Source organism: Aquarana catesbeiana, linkage group LG08, assembly GCF_042186555.1.
Source record: "Aquarana catesbeiana isolate 2022-GZ linkage group LG08, ASM4218655v1, whole genome shotgun sequence".
NCBI lineage: Eukaryota > Metazoa > Chordata > Amphibia > Anura > Ranidae > Aquarana > Aquarana catesbeiana.
In genome coordinates, this window is record NC_133331.1 from 43,530,231 (window position 1) to 43,551,170 (window position 20,940).

The 20,940-nt window shown below is 45.0% G+C and overlaps 1 protein-coding gene across 5 annotated transcripts in view; it reads left to right on the forward strand.

Annotated features, from left to right (window-relative positions):
* Window positions 1–20,940, forward strand: part of DHX32 (DEAH-box helicase 32 (putative)) — a 202,982-nt gene that overhangs the window by 173,856 nt on the left and 8,186 nt on the right. For 4 of the 5 annotated variants that reach the window (XM_073595742.1, XM_073595745.1, XM_073595740.1 and 1 more), the window contains 3 exons: window positions 6,253–6,444; window positions 15,828–15,977; window positions 20,491–20,678. In XM_073595742.1, coding sequence (XP_073451843.1) covers window positions 6,253–6,444; window positions 15,828–15,977; window positions 20,491–20,678 — 530 coding nt within the window. The remainder of the gene's footprint in view (window positions 1–6,252; window positions 6,445–15,827; window positions 15,978–20,490; window positions 20,679–20,940) is intronic. The other variant, XM_073595743.1, reaches the window with a different exon arrangement.

Below are 20,940 nucleotides of genomic sequence, written 5' to 3' on the forward strand. Positions count from 1 at the left end.
CCCTGATCCCATCCCAGCTCTATCCATTCCCCTGATCCCATCCCATCTCTATCCATTCCCCTGATCCCATCCCATCTCTATCCATTCCCCCCGAACCCATCCCGTCTCTATCCATTCCCCCCAATCCCATCCCGTCTCTATCCATTCCCCCCAATCCCATCCCGTCTCTATCCATTCCCCCGATCCCATCCCGTCTCCATCCATTCCCCCGATCCCATCCCGTCTCCATCTCCATCCATCCCATCCCGTCTCCATCCATTCCCCCGATCCCGTCCCGTCTCCATCTCCATCCATCCCGTCCCGTCTCCATCTCCATCCATCCCGTCCCGTCTCCATCCATTCCCCCTGATCCTGTCCCGTCTCCACCCATTCCCCCTGATCCCGTCCCGTCTCCATCCATTCCCCCCGATCCCGTCCCGTCTCCATCCATTCCCCCCGATCCCGTCCCGTCTCCATCCATTCCCCCCGATCCCGTCCCGTCTCCATCCATTCCCCCCGATCCCGTCCCGTCTCCATCCATTCCCCCCGATCCCGTCCCGTCTCCATCCATTCCCCCCGATCCCGTCCCGTCTCCATCCATTCCCCCCGATCCCGTCCCGTCTCCATCCATTCCCCCCGATCCCGTCCCGTCTCCATCCATTCCCCCCGATCCCGTCCCGTCTCCATCCATTCCCCCGATCCCGTCCCGTCTCCATCCATTCCCCCCGATCCCGTCCCGTCTCCATCCATTCCCCCCCCGATCCCGTCCCGTCTCCATCCATTCCCCCCCCGATCCCGTCCCCATCCATTCCCCCCGATCCCGTCCCGTCTCCATCCATTCCCCCGATCCCGTCCCGTCTCCATCCATTCCCCCCGATCCCGTCCCTTCTCCATCCATTCCCCCCGATCCCGTCTCTATCCATTCACCCCGATCTTGTCCCGTCTCCATCCATTCTCCCTGATCCCATTCCGGCTCCATCCACCACCCCGATCCAATCCTGGCTACATCCATCCCCAGATCCCATCCCAACTCTATCCATTTCCCTGATCCCATCCCGTCTCCATCCATTCCCCTGATCCCATCCTGTCATCATCCACCCCCCCCCGATCCCATCCTGTCTCCATCCATTCCCATCTGGGCTCCATCCATCCCCCGATCCCATCATAACTCTATCCATCCCTAGATTCCATCCCTACTCTATCCATTTCCCTGATCCCATCCCGGCTCCATCCATTCCCCAATACCATTACAACTCTATCCATCCCCCCAATCCCATCCCAACTCTATTCATTGCCCTGATACCATTCCAGCTCCATCATCCCCACCCCTCTCCCCCCCCACCCTCTCCCCGCCCCACTCTTTCCCCCCCACCCTCTTTCCCATTCCTCCCTCCTCTGCAAGTCTCATGTACACAGAAATCATCAGACCTCAGGTCAGCTGCGTTCTGGCACAGTGGTGTGCTGCTCCCGCCTCCTCCTTTGTGTACAGGACAACACAGGAGGAGGAGGGGCGGGTTCAGTGCACTCTGTTCTGCACTGTGTGTCAAAGGCTGCCAGGGAGAGATGCCGGCTGCCATACCAGTGTAGCTTGCAGCGTGCGGGAACCAAGACGACCCACACATGCCACGGGCATTCCGGGACTCAGCCCTGTTTCGCCGGGACCTTGGGACATGGCTCAAATTCCGGGACGGTCCCGGTGAATCAGGGACAGTTGGGAGGTCTGCATTTTTGTCAAGACTATAATTAAATTGAAATTTGACGTCAAAATGAACACTGCCCCAAAGCTCTCCAAGGGTGAGAGATTTCAATGGAACACCCACTAAAAGGTAAGTATTTAAAGTGGAACTTCACTCCACAAGTGGACTTTAAGCCCTTGTCTCTGCCTGTACCCCCCACCTGCAGCAATACATTTTTTTTTTTTGGAGGGGAGGACTTAGGCAAGAATAGCTTGTCCTGCTTGTGCAGCCTCCTGGGTTAGTCTCATCACATATTCCAGGAGACAATACACAGCGCAGCCAAATGGAGGAGCTTGATCATTTCATTGAGGGGCAGGCTGCCTGAACCTGGATGAAGATAAAAAGTGAAAGTGACGGCACTCCAAGATAAAAAAAAAAAAAAAAAAAAAAAAAGACGGCGCCTTTATTGGGTAATTTCATTAAAATGCAAAAAGCAAAAGACATACCGTACATACAATCCACGGACAGCCAGTAAACGCGAACCTTGAAAAAAAAGTCCAGCTGAGGACACCAAGATGGCGGTGTGGACACAGGCTACGACACTTGAACAGCAAATCATTGCAGGATTTCACTGGGCAGGTGAGAATTCTTTTTTATTTTTTTGAAGAGAACTCAGCATAACAGATAAGAAGGGATGAGGAAAAAGGAAAAGCAGGAGAGGAGTGACGTTGCACCTTAATGTTAATTTACAGGGTGGCTCATCTATGTGAATTACAGAAATGACCGGGTCGCCAGGCCACGAACCCGTGCCGGTCCACGGCCTGTTGATGACCAGGCCACACAGCAGGAGATGAACAGCTGCGGTTGCTGCTCACCTGCTGCTGTGCAGCTGTTTGTCCTCTTACGGCTTCTCCACCCACGCGGCCGACAATGTCATCCAATCAGCAGGGCAGGGGGCGGGAGGAGCTGCAGATCGGAGTGGAGCGCTCCCCCCACCCCCTGCCCTGCTAATAGGATGACATTATCGGGCTGGAAGGGGAGCCGGGAGATGACACCCGTACTGATCATAGCCTCTGCTCTGTCCAAGGCAGGAGTCCTGTGCAGGGGAGGCAGACATTAGAATAAGAAAGTGTCATGTTAGAGAGGAACGTAGTGGTGGTGGTGGGGGCAGACTGCAGGGGGCACTGTAATGGGGGAGGCTGTGATTCCTATGAACACTGTAATATGAAGGGGACTGCACTGTAAACCCCCCCCCTTAACAGAGCCCCCTTTACAGAGAAGTCCCCATTACATTAATGTAAAGGGGCACTGTAATGTAAAGGGGGGAGGCTGCTCTGTAAAGGGTGCACTGTAAAGGGGGGGCTATGATGTGAAGGGGAACGGAGGACACTGATATAAAAGGGGGACTGTGCTGTAAAAGGGGGCCAAGGACAGACAGACTGTGAATTGGCACCCCCTCCCTCTCTGGTTCCTAGAAAAATTGGCTGATTTTGTGCACTGGGTCTAGGGCGGGCACTAGATTGAACACAGCGGGAGCCATTCAGCGGGTCTGGCGGACCCAACATTCGCCAGCACCCTTCGATCCTTCTCAGGAAAGGCAGAACGGCGGTTTGCCTATATAAAAAAGGCAGAGTGCTGTTCTGTGAGAGGGGAAGATGGAGATCTTGTGTTTCTGCTAAGCAGGAACACGGATCTCAGTCTTCCCCCAGTCAAAGCACATCCCCCGCACAGAAAGAAAGCACTCCCTAGCAGCACATTTAGGCCTCATGTACACTGCTGCTGGTAAACGGATGTTCAGGGGCAGTTGGCTGCTTTTTTCAGCTGCCCCTGAACTCATCCGATGTTATCTTATGTGTACACAGGTTCGTTTTATTGTCGTTTTTAGGCAATGGAGTTTAGAGGCCTTTTCTGGAAAGCAAAAAAATTAGTTCAGACGTTGAATTTAGAGGCATTTCAAGCACCAAACGCTTCTAAACGCGGTAACTCTTTAACAGACCTTTTTCATTTTTGGCTATTTAAAAAAAAAAATGTTTTTCATTTTTTTTTATTCAAACGCTTCTAAACGCAAGCATGGCATGTAAACGCGGCAAAACTGACGTTTTAAACGTGGGTTACTATCTGTCAAGTTAAATTGTTCAGGAGAGGTTGTAAAAACGTCCCGTGTACATTAAGCCTTAACCCTTTGATCGCCCCTGATGTTAACCCCTTCCCTGCCAGTGTCATTAGTATAATGACAGTGCATATATTTTTAACACTGAGCACTGTATTGGTGTCACTGAGTCCCAAAAAAGTGTCAGGATTTGTACGCCGCAATGGCGCAGTTCCGCTAAAAAATTGCTGATCGAGACCATAAAGCTTAATGTACACGGGATGTTTTTACAACCTCTCCTGAACTATTTAACTTGACAGATGGTAACCCACGTTTAAAATGTCCGTTTTGCCGCGTTTACATGCCGTGTTTAGCTGCGTTTGTGTTTAGAAGCGTTTGAAAAAAAACCTTTTTTTTTTAAATGGCCAAAAATGAAAAACGCCTGTGAACGAAATGCGTTTAGAAGTGTTTGGAGCTTGAAATGCCTCTAAACTCAGCGTCTGAGCTCATTTTTTTGCTTTCCAAAAAACTCAACTCAACTGGAATTTTCTCCACTTTTGTGACTCCTCGTAAGACACGCATTCGCTTTGACTCCCTCTGTTGGTGTACCGGCTGGCCAGGGAGACCTTGGAGAATTTTAGGCTCAGGAGAAATTGCTTAACACGATGTGATTGGTAACTATACTGATAAATGTATACCTATTATATTTTATTTTTTTATGGTAATATCCATGAATCTCAATAAATGCAAATTTCTCTACAGCGCCTGAATCCTCTGAAGAAGACCCGTGGGGTTGAAACGCGTCAGCTTTAACACCCTTTTTTAGCGCTTGAACATTGTATTTTATTGTGCCTAGTTTCACTTGTGTTATCCTGTACCACAGCTCCTATTTATACTACCATTGTCACTCTTTGAGATTATGCTATTAATAAAGTCCATCAATTTTTAAACCACATGTTATCTTTTTACCCTTCTGCTGCCTAGAAGGCCCCACATGGGGGACATTTCCCTTTTTTTCGATATTACTCGGGGTGTGCAGCATCCAAATCTTCTCTCATTATGTGTCTTCCCCGTTCTAACGACTATAAACGCCCCTGTGTACATTTACTGATAAGATAACATAGAGGAGAGTACAGTTGAAAAAAATGCCCAACTGCTCCTAAACGTCCGTTTACCAGCAGCAGTGTACATGAGGCCTTACTAGTAAAAATTCCATAAAACTATCCCCTATTTTGTAGACGCTATAACATTTGTGCAAACCAATCAATATACACTTATAGGGATTTTTTTTAACTAAAAACATGTAGCAGAATTCATATTGGTCTACACTGTTGAATACATTTTGATTTTTGATTTTTATTGGGTATGTTTTATAGCAGAAATTGAAAAAAAATTATTTATTTTTTTTCAAAATTGGCTATTGTTTATAGCGCAAAAAATAAAAACCGCAGAGATGATCAAATACCAACAAAAGAAAGCTCTATTTGTGGGAAAATAAGGACATTTTTTTATTGGGTTCAGCGTCGCACGACCGCACAATTGTCCGTTAAAGTAACGCAGTGCCTTATCGCAAAAAATGGCCTGGTCAGGAAGGGGGGGTAAATCTTTTCCGGGGCTGAAGAGTTTAATGTTGTACCTGGTCTTGGCCCCAGTGGACATATAAAATAGCTTGTGCATTTATAATCTACGAGTTGAACTATTGTTACTAATTAGTGATGCTGAATCTCCCGGTATTCCCTCGTGGGACGCACCTCCTATAGATTGGAGTAGAACAGGGATATGCAATTAGCGGACCTCCAGCTGTTGCAAAACTACAAATCCCATCATGCCTCTGTCTCTGGGTGTCATGCTTCTGGCTGTCAGAGTCTTGCTATGCCTCATGGGACTTGTAGTTCTGCAACAGCTGGAGGTCCGCTACTTGCATATCTCTGGAGTAGAATGATCACACATGAATGGAACCAATAAGAGGAGATCTGACCGTTCTTGGAATGACCAGCAGGAAAATTGGGCAGGTTGCATACAAACAACTTCTAATATTCTCGCATTCAGGACTTCTCCAGAACCTCTCCCATCCTCTGGAACTCCATGACCCAGTATGTCAGATCAGCCCCTACCCTGTCCACCTTTAGGAGATCCCTGAAAACTCATTTATTCAGGGAAGCCTATCCCACACCGACCTAACAACTGTCCCCGAGCCCCCCCCCCCCCCATCAAATCATTCCCCGCATTTATTACCTTTTGTACCACCACCCCCTCCCTTTAGAATGTAAGCTCTACGAGCCGGGCCCTCCTGTACCCTTTGTATTGAACTTACTGTAATTGTGTTGTCCCCCCCTATACATTGTAAAGCGCTACGTAAACTGTTGGCGCTATATAAATCGCGTATGATAATAATAATAATATTGGATCCATATAAGAAGAATGGGGCACTGTGGCCTCCTATAGAAGCCGTCTACAATTGCAGTAAATGACAAGCTAACAATACTTGTACATTCTTCTCTCTCCTAGACCCTGAAAGTTTAATGCAGGCATTGGAGGATCTGGATTACCTGGCAGCCCTCGACAATGATGGAAATCTCTCTGAATTTGGAATAATTATGTCCGAATTTCCACTGGATCCACAGCTGTCAAAATCTATTTTAGCAGCTTGCGAGTTTGACTGCGTGGATGAAATGCTCACGCTGGCTGCCATGGTTACAGGTATTGTACAAGAAAAACAATAGAGACTTCCACTGTGCCTGCTAAACAGCGGACTTTTCCGCCCCGAGCGCGGGGGAGAGCCGGAGGGGGGGGGGGGGGTGCCGATCATTCCCCAGGCCAGCGTCTGCCTCCGGAATGGGACCGCGCAAAACACGGCCTCTAAAATCATATTTGTATGCAAATTAAAAGGTACGGCAAGACCATTGCGGTTTCCATAGAACAGATGACACCGATATAGCAATTTTAGCACGCTGTAAAATAAGAATCACTTTGTGCAGGAAATGTGGCGGCGCAGATTGTCGGCGAGATTGCTTTGTCCTGCTGCTATGTGGAGGTGTAAATATTGCAGAGAATGGGGAGGGGGGGGGTGAACAAGACCGATGACAGGACTTGATGAAGGATTACAGCAGAATGTGGTGAAAAGTAGTGCAATAAGTGCCGCCGGGTTCATAACGGGGACCGAGGAAGGTCTTGTTCACATAGAGAATAAAAGAATGTGCTCAGTGTGTGTCCCGACACCTGCCAAGTACCCCCTCCCTCCCATCCCCCGCAAACCTTGGGGCAAAAAGCGATATTGAGTCAAAGCTGCACGTCATCGAAGCTTTGATCGTCGCCCGGTACACTTGGTCCAAATCCGACAATGCAAGTCTATTGATTTTCATTGCAGCCCCAATAAAGTGGACGCAAAATTCAACAGTACAGTAAAACCTTGGTTTGAGAGCGTTTGCAAGACGGGCAAAATTTTATAATAAATTTTGACTGATTTACAAGCGATGTCTTGATATAAGAGTAGTGTCATGTCACAACTGAGTATAAAAGAGAAGAGAGGCGCCCCTAAGTGTAGCAATATAGTTACATTTAATGAAGGTACAACATTTAGCAACATATTACTACACTTAGAGGCGCCTCTCTTCTCTTTTATACTCTGTAGCTCCTGCTGGATTTTGCTTCTAATCCCCTTGTGGAGGCTTCCATTCGTGGATGGACATTTTATGGTTACATAATCTTTTTATATGGACTATAAACTGAAGGATTTATGAATAAATGGTTGTGGAACTAATCATCTGAGCTTCCATTATTTCTTATGGGGAAATTGATTTGATATACGAGTGCTTTGGATTACAAGCATGTTTCTGGAATGAATTATGCTTGCAATCCAAGGTTTTACTGTACTCGGCTGTGACCCCCGGCGAGGAGGGCCCAGTAGTTCTAGTTTATAAAGAAAACAAAGGGTTATTATAGAACTATAGGCAAAACTTTTTTTTTTTCTTGTTGGATAGAGTCAGGGAGGGTTATAACCAGTGGCGGCTAGTGTGTTGTTTTTTTTGGGGGGGGGGGCGGCAAACACCCAAACCCCCCCTCCCCCCAGGCGCCGGCAGCGGCACACTCACAATCTGCTTCCTGATTGGTGGGGAGGAGATTTAGTGTGAAAATAGTGAAAACTGGGTGGGATCACTGCGCCCCGAGCTCACCCGTTTTTTTTTAAGTCTATTAGAGCCCCTCTATGTATATCAGTGGGCCGGATGCATGGATGGGGGGGGCCGCCGCTGGTTATAACCCCTATCAGATTTTTTTTTTTGGCCACCTGTGTCCCATTGCGGAGATTTCCCTTCACTTCCTGTCTCTTAGCCAAACTAAATCAAGGGAATTTCTAGGGACCCCCCCCCCAGGTCACCAGAACTAGTGTCCTCATTGGAAGACTTCCCCTCTATTACTTTTCTGGGGACAACCCAGAATTTGGGTCATTTCTTTTACGTTCAATGAATGGTAAACAGGACAAATAGAATAGAGAGGGTGAATCTCCTTAACGGGGACCCAGACAGCAATAAAAACTGACAGGTGTTCTAATCCCTCTCCACTCTATCCAAAACAAAAACAAAAAAAGTTTTGCCTTTAATTATACTTTAGGGCTGGATCCCACCACAAAAACACATTCAAGATCTGTTACGGATGCGTTTTTGGTGCATTTCGGTGTGTTTTTGATGCATTTGTGGATGCACTACAGATGCTTTTTTTTTTTCCTTTTTTTTTTAAATTTTAATTAAAAATTTTATCAAATTAAATTAATTGTTTTTAATGCGTTCCATAGCATTCTCATGCATTTTTTATGTGTTTTACTGCGTTCCAGTATATGCGTGTTCTTCTTTTTTTTTTTTTTTTTTTTTCATATGATAACAATGAGAAATCGGGCTGAATTTCCAGTGGTGTCGGCTCTTCCATGTATATTTGTGACTTGCATTTTTGATGTGTTTTACTGTGTTCCAGTATAGTCCGGTGCAGGAAAAAAGCATCATGTTCTACTTTTTTTTTTTTTTTTTTTTTCCTTCTGCCACTGGAAAGCCCTGGAACTAAGCACACTGGTGTGAACTGTGCCATTGAAAACCATAGAACCTACTTTCCATGCGTTTTTGATGCAGGAAAAAAAAAAAACCACACTGGACTGCATATGGTGTGAACTGGCCCTCACTTTACTTTGAGGGCCAGTTCACACCACATGCACTCCAGTGCGTTTTTTTTTTTCGACATCAAAAACACATGGAAAGTAGGTTATATGGTTTTCAATGGCACAGTTCACACCAGTGCATTCCAGTTCCAGGAAAAAAAAAGTAGAACATGCTGCGCTTTTCCTGCACTGGAACACACATGTCTTTATTTAAGGTTAAATAAAAAGAGGGGGGGGGGGGATGCACTGAACTGCATCAAAAATGCATCAAAAACGTGCATGCAGAAAAGCATGTGGAACGCATCCGGACTGCGCTTCTATTGTGTGAACTGGCCCTCAAGGAGGGTAAGGGCTCGTTCACACAGGCAGAAAAAAAACTGTGTTTAGATGTGTAGAGCAGATAGTTTTGTGTGCATCTAAAGCAGCACTACAGTTAGCAATGATTCCATGTACACAGCTGTGTCTATGTACAATGTACAAACATGTGCGCTACGTTTCATTGCACACAAAAAAGTAGGAGGCTGCTGCAGATTTTACACAAGTAGATATGCAAACTTTATGTGAGTTCTTTTGGTGCGTATTTTGCGCAGGATCTTTCGTGAAAATATGCGTCTAAATACAGCGTTTTTGTATTTTTTTTCTGCCTGTATGTTTGAGCCCTAAGGCTGGCCATATATGGATCGAAAGTTGCCCAGTACAGCAGGGACCGGCCCGGCCGTTTTCAATCCACAGTTGCTTGTGCTCTCAACAGAACTGTCACGCCATCAAAAAGCTCCTGTCTGGTTTTTCCTCATGTGCTGCCTGGGGAGAGTTCATTGCACTTCCTGTTCTAGAGACACAACAGGAAGTGAGAAATAAAATTTCTTAAAGCGGTTGTTTACCGCTGGACATTTTTTTTGTTTTTGTTTTTTTGTTTCCTTGGAAGGTAAAGTCATAATGTGCTAGTATGCATCGCACACTAGCACATTATGTGAAACTTCCTTTAAAACAAAGCTGTTCTATCACCGCGATGTCGGTGCTGCAGCCACTTCCATCTTCACCCGTCTTGCTTCCAGATTCGCGGGCTCCGGCACTGTGACTGGCCAGAGCCGCGATGACGCCATGGTACAGAGCTCTGAAGGATTGGCACGGGTGGCCGTTCTTTCAGAGCGCATGCGCCAGTGATGTTCCCAGCTGCATGTAATGTAAATATCTCCTAAGCGGTGTACATTTAGGGGATAATTACACTACCTATAGGTAAGCCTCATTATAGACTTAGCTGTAGGTAAAAGGCAGTAAAGGAAGTTTATTTCTTCTTTAAAAGTGTCCATGGTGAAGGGAAATCCCCGCTAAAGCTGACCATACATGATTAGATTCCTCCATCCACACAGTACACCAGGAATTACACTGAATGGGCTCAGCTGGTTTGTGTGCCAGAGCCCTAAAAACAAAGAGCAACCTATTCTCATGTTAAAGTATAACGAAGGGCAATTTTTTAAGTTTTGGATGAGAACCCCTGTCAGGTTTTTGTGCCCTCCTTATGCCTACTGCACACAGGCCGAAGGATCCCCTGGTGCTGCACATCCACGGAGTCCTATAGTGGTATAAGAGAGACAACCTCAGCCTGGGCTCCACCAGGTCACACAACCAACGCGTTGAGAGAGAGCGAGAGAGAGAGAGAGAGAGAGGGGGAGAGAGAGAGAGAGAGAGAGAGAGAGAGAGAGAGAAAGGGATGGGGATGAGTCATAAGAGGACCAATGAGAGCTGGAGGTGTGTGTCTGTGTAAATCCAGGAAGTGAACAGGCAGCAGCTTCAGCTGCCCACAGTTAAAATGGTTGCAGCCAGACTCAGTGGAGGGAGATTTCTGCAGCATATTTGGCAAGGACAGAATCACAGTAGATATAAAATAATAGTGTGAGAGGGGTGAGATTACTGTGCTAACCTGAAACATAAATCTAAGCAGCTAACACAAAATTCGACAAATTAAAACAGATAACACATGGTGTAGCGCTAGAACAAGATATTGTCCTATAAATCATGTGCAAAATATATCATACAATGCAATAATTAAACCACATTGCTTAAAGTGCCAAGTGCAAAAGGTCGCTGAATGGAAAATGGAATGCAAATAATTAGACGGTGAATAAAGTTCATATGATGGTGTATTAATGCCACAATATGCTAGAACAGTCCACTCGGGGAGGAGGGATCCAAGATGTGGTCCAGTACAGGGGAAAAGGTGCATGAAGAACCCCAAAAAGCCACAATTGGATCACCCGGGATAGTGCGCCCTCTGCCCAATTTAGGGGGTCAATACTCTTACCGGATGGTGTGGACACACATGCCAGTGGCAGTGGGTGAATCAGGCAGAAAATACCAACTAGGTAGACTCCGAGATGGAACACTGGACCTCTTACACCGGAAGTTGAAGTTGAAGCTGAAGCTCTGGTGGAAATCGTCCAACGTATGGATCAGCAAACGCCTCCAATGAGCAGTATAAGGATCCTGAACGCTGCCCACTAGCGCTACACCTAGGGTTGCCACCTATCCAGAATTCACCCGGGTTTTGAATCACGTGTCCGGGTTTCAGTTTGTCTGAAATCCAGACACATTATTTAGACTGTGCTGTGGCTCCCCAAGTAACTGAGATAGTTACACAAAACTTTGTTCCTGTCTGGGAGCTGAAGGCCGCTCTCTGGGGGCAGGTCCACCATCTCGGGGGGGGGATGTCAGCAAGAGCAGTTTGGCCACACCCACTGTTCCAGGTCTTTTATAAGTCTATAGTGTATATTACGGGGAAAAAAAAAAGTGCCCTGTGCCGCTAAAGTGTTCGGGTTTGGCTTAAAGAAAAGGTGGCAACCCCAGCTACACCATGTGTTATCATCTATATAAAATAATATGTAAAGTGGTTGGAGGGAAGCTTCAGAATGGCAAAGATGTTTTTATTACAAATGATGTGAGCAGACTGCAGTTCCTCTTTAAGGATGGAGGGTATATTCCTAATGGCTGCTTCACCTCTATACTGTATATTCACACTTGTATACCAACATATATAATGGAAGCAGCGGGTTGCTTGGCTTTCATTGCTTAACAATATGAAAGGTGGTGGCTGGATATAATGCGATTCCATGAAAGGAGGGGAAAGGTCAGGATCTTAGATGTACTCAGAGACGTATAGGTCTGTATAGTTCTGGAACTCTCTATTAATAATTCTGCAGTTGTCTACCTGTGTGGGGGGTCATTAGAGCAAGTGGGGGCAGACAGGACATCTATATGTGATGTATGGTGGTGTCTGGCCATGGACTAGTGCCACCTAGTGATAGCAAACAACAATTGCACCTGCAGCTTGTGATCACAGCTAGAGCAGAACTGTCCAGGGAATTGATGAAGGAGAAGGGCGCTCACAGCACTTCACTAATTGGATCAAGAGACATCCTCCCAGCTCTGCCAATATTTGGATCAATGATGCAATGTCACACTAAATACATTCTAGTTGTCGCTGTGTTTTTTGTCCTATGCGATCTCCATTCTATTCAACGTCTGTTGGAGTGCTGGATGATAGAAGGTGCACCAATTTTACTACAGCCGATTACTCTGCAAGGACAGAACGCATTTACAACATGTGTTTTTTTAATTATAACCTGTGTCAATATGATTTTTTTTTTTTCATTTTACAAGAGATATTTTTGCTTTAGGGCCCATTCCTACCGATGCGTCTGCCATTCAGCTGCATTGTCCTTGTCAAGACTCTATTAGCACTGATAAGCCAGCCTTAGTCAGCAAGCTTGGCTATGACATGTGAAAAAAACATATAAATGATTAGAGCGCTCACAATAATGTAAATTGTAATGTAATTGATAGTTTCAAGAAACTATTAGATAAGCACCACAACATACAGGCAGGGGGCGGACTGACCATTCGGGCACACGGGCACTGCCCGAGGGCCCCATGCCACTAGGGGGCCCCATCAGGGTTGCCAGCCTCAATAAAACCAGGGACAGTATGTAAAAATGTGTGAGTATACTGTGTGTGTATATTGTGTGTCTGTGTGTGTATACTGTATGTGTGTGTGTATACTGTGTGGCCCCATAATCTAATGCCTGGGGGCCCCATAATCTTCTCCTATTCCCCAGGGGGGCCTATGAGTTGTCAGTCCGCCCCTGCATACAGGGATATACAATGTAATACTGACATATAATCACACATAGGTTGGACTTGATGGACTTTGTGTCTTTTTTCAACCTCACCTACTATGTAACTATGTAAACATCACAACAAATCAAAAAATCTGTAAAAAAAAAAAAAAAATCCATATATGTTGTGCAAATGTGCTCCAATCACTGATGTTTGTTTTTTTTGATTTTCTGATTATTTGCACAACATATATGGGTGTTTTTTTTTTTTCACAGATTTTTTGATTTGTTGTGATGTTTACATTATTGTGAATGTTGTAATCATTTATATATTTTTTTAATTTTGTCAAGTGTATATAGCACTTTGTGTACAGCAGTAGTTCAATATTTTCACTTCTAGCGCGAGTTCAATATATATTTAAATTTTTTTCATCGCTATGACACGTGTTCCCAGGCCAGACAATATCCGACAAGGTTCGTTTTTATGTTTCTTTAACCACTTTAGCCCCGGAAGGTTTTACCCCCTTCATGACATAAAATCACACACATAGACTTGATGGACTTGTGTCTTTTTTTTCACCCCCCGCCTACCATGTAAGTATGACCAGGCCATTTTTTGCGATGCGGCACTGCGTCGCTTTAACTGACAATTGCGCGGTCATGCGGCGCTGTACACAATTAAAATGGACGTCCTTTTTTTTCCACAAATAGAGCTTTCTTTTGGTGGTATTAGATCACCTCTGCGGTTTTTATTTTTTGCGCTATAAACAAAAAAAGAGCGATCATTTTGAAAAAAAAAACATTTTTTACTTTCTACTATAAAACATATTCAATAAAAAAAAAAGTAAAAATTGAATTTCTTCATCAATTTAGGCCAATATGTATTCTGCTACCTACTTTTTGGTAAAAAAAAAAAGTCCCAATAAGTGTATATTGAGTGCTTTGCGCAAAAGTTATAGCGTCTACAAACTATGGGATATTTCTATGCAATTTTTATATATTTTTTTACTAGTAATGGCGGCGATCAGCGATTTATAGCAGGACTGCGAAATTGCGGCGGACAAATCGGACACTTTTTTGGGAACCAGTGACATTATTACAGCGATCGGTTCTTAAAAAAAAAAATATGCACTGTTACTGTACTAATGACACTGGCAGGGAAGGGGTTAACACCAGGGGTGATGAAAGGGTTAAGTGTGTCCCTAGGGCAGGGATGGCGAACCTTGGCACCCCAGATGTTTTGGAACTACATTGCCCATGATGCTCGAACTACACTGCAGAGTACATGAGTATCATGGAAAATGTAGTTCCAAAACATCTGGGGTGCCAAGGTTCGCCATCACTGCTCTAGGGTGTGCTTGCTAACTGTGTGGGGGTTGAACTGACTGGGGGAACACACAGATCTATGTCCCTGCTTAGCAGGAACAGAAGATCTCTATGTCTTCCTGTGTGAGAACGGCGATCTGCCTTGTTTACATAAGCAGATCACCTTTCTGCCTTTCTGGGGGACGATTGCGGGTGGCCGGTGGACATCCAGTCTGCCGGACCAGCTGATTGGCTCCCCCTCTGTCCAATGCACGTGCGCACTCACTGTATCTACTGCACGAAGTGACGTACAGGTGCGTGATTTCGCACAATGGAGCCGCCCTGCTGCAGTATATATGCGATAGGTGTTCTTTAAGGGGTTAGATATACAAATGACAAGTATGTGTTGCTGAAGAACATTAAAGAGAACCTGTTACTTTGTCCCGCAGAGGGCCGCACACTTTGGGCTTATTCATACATGCGGCAGCCTTTGTCACCCCTCTTAAAACTGACCCACAGTGGATCACTTTTCAGAGGTGTTTGACAGGTGGTCAGGAAGCGTCTCCTCATTGCCTGGTTTAACAATGAGAAGGCCAACCCACTGCTCCAGATCTGTGTTTGCAGTGCGGCCCTATTCATCTAATTGGGTCGCATTCAGCAGTGGTACCACCGCCGAACGAGACACGTTTAGTTTGTGCTGTGGAATGTGTGCAACCCTACTACTTTGTTCAGGTGGGTGATTAGAAGGGCAGAAAAACTATGGCTAAGCCAACTGCTTTTACCAACCCCCCTCCCCAATTTCAGCCACATGTCTGAATGAACCCATATGGAATATTAGAATATAATATTTTATACTTACAAAATAAAAACAGTGGACATGTGTACAACGTGCGTGGTCATTGCGGAATCAATCATAAGCACGTGTCTGCCATAGACCATCATACATACCTCCCAACATTTTGAGATGGGAATGAGGGACACCTACTAACAAACCTATGTAGGCATAGGACACGCCCCCTGCCACACCTCCTTAAAGGAGAATTAACAAAAAAAAAGTTCATTAAATCCACAAGGACTTTTTTCTTTACCACTACTATTCCTTTATATTTGCTTTTAAAATGTACAAATGTAGGAATTTAGAATTTGGATGAAAGGTTTAGCTCTGGGAAACACATTTAGAAAGATAAAAAGTGCATTTTATATACAACTATATAGATCAGACCAAAATGAGGGACAAATGAGGGGGACAGAGGGACATTTCTCCAAATCGGGGACAATCTCTCGAAATCAGGGACAGTTGGGAGCTATGTATCATGGTAGCTCTGTAGGTCTTCACCACAACTACACTGACCATGCAGGATTAGACTCCAAACAGTCCACATGTAATCTGAGCTATAAATTATAAGGTGGCCGAAAGCTGGTTTTCCGATTACATTTCCCAGCATGCCTTTTTTTTATGATTCAGAATTTTCCGGCTACTGTAAATGATTATTAATTGTGGTCTGTGTTCTTTACATTGACAGCACCAAGCTGTTTCCTGGATTCTCCCATCAATGAAGATGCAGCCAAGCTAAGCAGCAGAATGAAGTTCCTACACCCTGCTGGGGATCACTTCACTCTGATCAACATCTACAGAGAATATAACCAGATGAGGAGGAGCAATGTCAGACCATGTAAGTGTCAGAAATATTCATTGTATTGTTACTGTGGTCCTGGTGCTGAACACTGACACCTCATATGTATGCTGGTGATCACTTAAAGGATATCTAAAGGTTTGTTTTTAAAAACAAACATGTTATACTTACCTCCTCTGTGCAGTTGGTTTTGCACAGATTGGCCCTGATCCTCCTCTTCTGGGGTCCCTCTTCTCGAGTGCCCCTTTGGAGAGCCGCTCCCCCTCGGGGCACTCCTACAAATGCGCTCCCGTGCCCTGCTGCTTCCTTTGTTGACACAGACAGTAGGACTTGGCCCCGCCCCCGGCTCTAGCATCATTGGATTTGATTGACAGCAGCGGGAGCCAATGGCTGCACTGTAAACGATCTATCCATATAGGACCCGAGACACCGGCTGGAGCTGGGGTGCTCGTCTCGTCGCTGGAAAGACTGGGCTCGGGTAAATAAAAGGGGGGCTCTGGGGGGCTGTTGCATGACAGGAGGATTTTCACCTTTAATGCAGTACATTAAGGTGAAAAACCTTGAGGGTTTACAACCCCTTTAAAGTGTTACTAAACCCACAACAGTAAAATCTGTCTGTATAAGCAGTAAAGTATGCTTGTTATACTCACTGTGGAACTTAAGGGGTTAATCCTGCACATTGTGTAAAAATGCTGCTTGATCCCGTTTTCTCTGACCCTCCCCTTCTTCCAGAGTCCCCACACCATCTCCTGATGGTCATGGAGTCACTCTGCACATGCTCAGTTTGGTGTGTATTGCTAGAGTTTTTTTTTTTCTTGGGAGGGTGCATGTGATCAGCACAGGACCAATCGGCACTGCCCAGACAGAGGGTCAGGGGTCATGCAGCCTCATAGGACAGTCAGAGGAGAACGAAAACTCCTCCTAAAAGCTTTAACCAGTGCTCGGCCGGACACTGATAGAAGTCACAAGACTGCTGTATACTGCTGATGAGAAAAGGTATTTATCAGTTTATATTTTCCATGTTCTGTGTACTGGGGGAGACCAGATATAGTGAATGCAGCATTTAGTAACACTTTAATACTGGCCATACACTGTTAGGCTGGCCATAGATGGATTGAAAAATTCAGTTGGTTCAGCTGGAACTGGATGAATTTCGATCCATGCGGGGGCATTCCTTTTTTACAAAAGGCAATCATTAGATCAACATTTGTTGAATAGGAATGTTGGAAAATCTTTGTCGATTAGCATCTGAGCTCTGTGTACTGTAGGAGACCAGATATAATGAACGCAGAGTCCTGGGTTTAGTAACACTTTAAAGCTGACCTCCAGGCAGAAAGCTAAATACACGGAGTAGATACATAAAAGTGAGCTGTATGACCAGTCAGAGGATTTGTACTAATGTTCATCCAGTCCTGAGATTTACACAGCTTTGCCAACAGTCCTACCTGGCTGGGATGGGGACCTGATTTTTCTCCGCTGCAGTTCAGTAAAAGTTACAGGTCTCCTCCTCACCCCACCCTGTGACTGGACAGTGAAAGGAGAAGCAGAAAGCTGATCACCTTACCTCTCCTTGACTCTGCTCTCTTCTCCTATCAATCTCTATGTATAACCACACTGGATCAATGTGTGATCTAGTCTCTATAGGGGTGATCTGGGCTGAGTCTTCCTTGAGTGATGGGAGGGTTGTGACTGATGGAGGTGTAGTATCAATGAGACTTGTTTAGGTCTCCGGCTTTTGCCTCTCTGAAAGTGATGGAAAGACACTCTGCAGGGTGAGTGTGAAGGTGCCCTCAGTATAAACGTTTTGTTATATTGAAGTCGTTTATTTTAAAAATTGGTTTACAGGTGATAGAAAAGGCCAACAAGTTTCGGGGAAACTACCTCGCCTTCATCAGGGCTGAGTGGGTGGGTGTGGTCGGAGACCGACCTGGAACGGGTAAACTGCTGACCTTTCTATACTATCAGATTGTCAAGAACCGGCATTGAAAAACGTTTTTGCTTTATAGGAGATTGCAAGATACCCCGGTGAAATTCAGGTACTTGCGCTGCTTAAAGCTGAACTCTGGGATTAAAAAACAAAATACCCCTTGCAGTGGGGGCCACTGAACTGCTAGGGTTAAATGCTCTTTATAGCCAGCCATGCTCTGCGTTGGTGTCTTCTCCCTGGCGCTCCGTGTGAAGGATGGTCCCTTGGTGTCATCTTAGGCCCCTTTCACACTTGTGTGACCTGGCCGTGATTTTCAATAGAAGAAGCTGGCAGTCTAAATCCTTAGTAAATGGTTTATTAGGTACACATAAAGGGGTACAAGGGGCTAACATTTCGGGAAAACCGCCTTGGTTGTGCCAAAATGTTAGCCCCTTGTGCCCTTTTATGTGTACCTAATAAAACATTTACTAAGGATTTGAAGTGCCGGCTTCTTCAATTGGAATTTGAATACTTGCTGACGTGAGGACATTGTAGCCTGAGCACCCTCCTGTGGACTGCAACTGATACCTAGGATATTTCCTTGTAGAGCGCTTCCATTTTTTGACTGTCTGCTGGCCGTGATTTTGCTGCGACTTGAAGCAATGCCTGTGTAATCTTGAGGTCTATGACCTCAAGTCACATCAAAGTCAGATCAAAGTAGTGCAGGGACTACTTTGAAGCCGCTGCGACTTGAAATCGCACATATATTAATGGTACAAATTGGAAGTCATGGGATACGACTTGTCATGCGTCTTTGCAGCCTCAAGTCGCACAATTGTGAAAGGTGTCTTAATGCTGTTAGTCCTGCATTGTACATGGAGAATTGCAATCATGCAGCTGGACCAGTCACATTGATGGTGGAAGCCTGCTGGAGCCAGGGATAAGATATTTCTCCTTATTACTCCCTATGTATTCCTTATTAATAATAATTCCTGTACCCCCCAGACGTAATAAACATTTAACCCTTGCAGTGGGGGCCATTGCTAGGGTTTAATTTATTTTTCCAGGGTGAACTTCTTCAGTTTTTTAAAAATAAAATAATTTATTGAATTATTAAATCCAAAGTGCTGAAGCTGGTTCATATTCAGAACTTTATTAATCCCAACTGAAATGATTATTTTATTATAATAAAGCACTCTGGGATTTCGGGGGCCCCTGGCGTATGTGCAGGTTCATCTGGGTGTCTGCATTAAACTGGACCTTCAGTCATTTTTTTCATCTTTTCATCTATTAAATCTTCTGCCCCTTGTTGTTTTAACTTTTGGATAGTAAAACATTTTTTTTCTGCCAGTAAATACCTTATACATCCCACTTCCTGTTTCTTGTCTGGTCATTAGCCTAGGCCAGTGATGGCGAACCTCGGGCACCCCAGATGTTTTGGAAATACATTTCCCATGATGCTCTGGCACTCTGAAGTGTAGATGAGCATCATGGGACATGTAGTTCCAAAACATCTGGGGTGCCAAGGTTTGCCATCACTGGCCTAGGCTTATGAACCATGCACAGCTCTCTCTTGAGAGAGAGTTTGCCAGGAAGGAGAATGAGTCATAAGAGGGCCAATGAGAGCTGCAGAGCTGAAGGTGTGCCTCTGTGTAAATCCAGGAAGTGAACAGGCAGCAGCTACAGCTGCCCGCAGTTAAAATGGATGCAGCCAGACTCAGTGGAGGGAGATTTCTGCAGCATATTTGGCAAGTACAGAATCACAGTATATATAAAATAATATGCAAAGTGGTTGGAGGGAAGCTTCAGAATGGCAAAGATGTTTTTATTACAGATTATGTAAGTGGATTGCAGTTCCTCTTTAACATTCCTATTGCAGTTTGGAGTATTAGAATTCAAAAAAGAGGCACGGTTGTCAGAGACGTGAGGACAAATCTCTGCTGTAAGGGAGTCCATCCAAATCTGAATCTAGCTATAAGCTGTTCGGTTTTTGATAAACCGGACAAAATTAGCCCTGTCATGGCCCGACATCCTTTAATTGAGACATTGAAGGAGCTAGGCGGAAAATGATTGGCTGAACGGTTCCTGCATCCATTCAGATGCTGTTGGTATTCTGACAGGCGGTGGAGCCGATTGTCAATATAGAAAAGCCGCAACGGGAGATTCGCCCATTCATGCTGCAAAGCTCGGATAGAGGAATCTGTTAGAAATCTACTGTATATGTGTATGGCCGGCATTCCTTCCACCACAGCAGGATCCCCAGCCTTGCCCTGCCTGGGTACAGACTAAACATGTCCACATGATCCTATGCTGGACCAAAGGTTTATTGTGAAAATAGAAGGCACAGGGCATACAATTATCACGATAAATAGCCTTAGACAAGGAGAGGTGGGGGGGGGGGAAATGACCCTCCTCTGAATCACTCTGTAGTGTTTGTAATCTGACCTTCCAGCTATTCAGGTCTGTTTCACAAATGCACAATCTGATCCTCTGTATTACAGGTGCTTTTGCTTAGAACTTGCTGCCATCTGCTGGCTGTAAGTGGTAAATATGACCTATTTATGTGCAATATTTCCTATTTACCCCATGTAAGAAAAAAATTTTATAAACATGGCAGCTTTATGACATAACCTTTCTCTCTTACAGACGTCGTTGAGAGGTGGTGTCAGGATCACCTGTTGGACTATTCTGCACTAGAGATGGCGTGTGTCATACGAGGGGAACTGTTGGACATAATGAAGAGACTGGAACTACCAGTTTCAGAACCGGCTGTCGGCACTGATGAGAATATCTTGAACATAAAAAAATCCCTTCTCTCTGGATATTTTATGCAGGTAAGAAGCCCCCTGTGGTCAGTAATACCACAAAAACCTTTTTCAAGGCATTATACACTATACAGCCGATGGTTTGTGTCTGAAGTATTATGTGTGGAACTGCATATAGATGTGCGTAGTTCAAAGTTAATCATTGGCGTTTGTTATAGACCATCCAATGTTAATGAGGAGGTGGAGACTCAGCTCCTTGCACAGATGGAAAGGCCTGGGACGGTAATAATAAATGGGATTTTATCTCCCGGAAATTGACTGGAGTAATGGC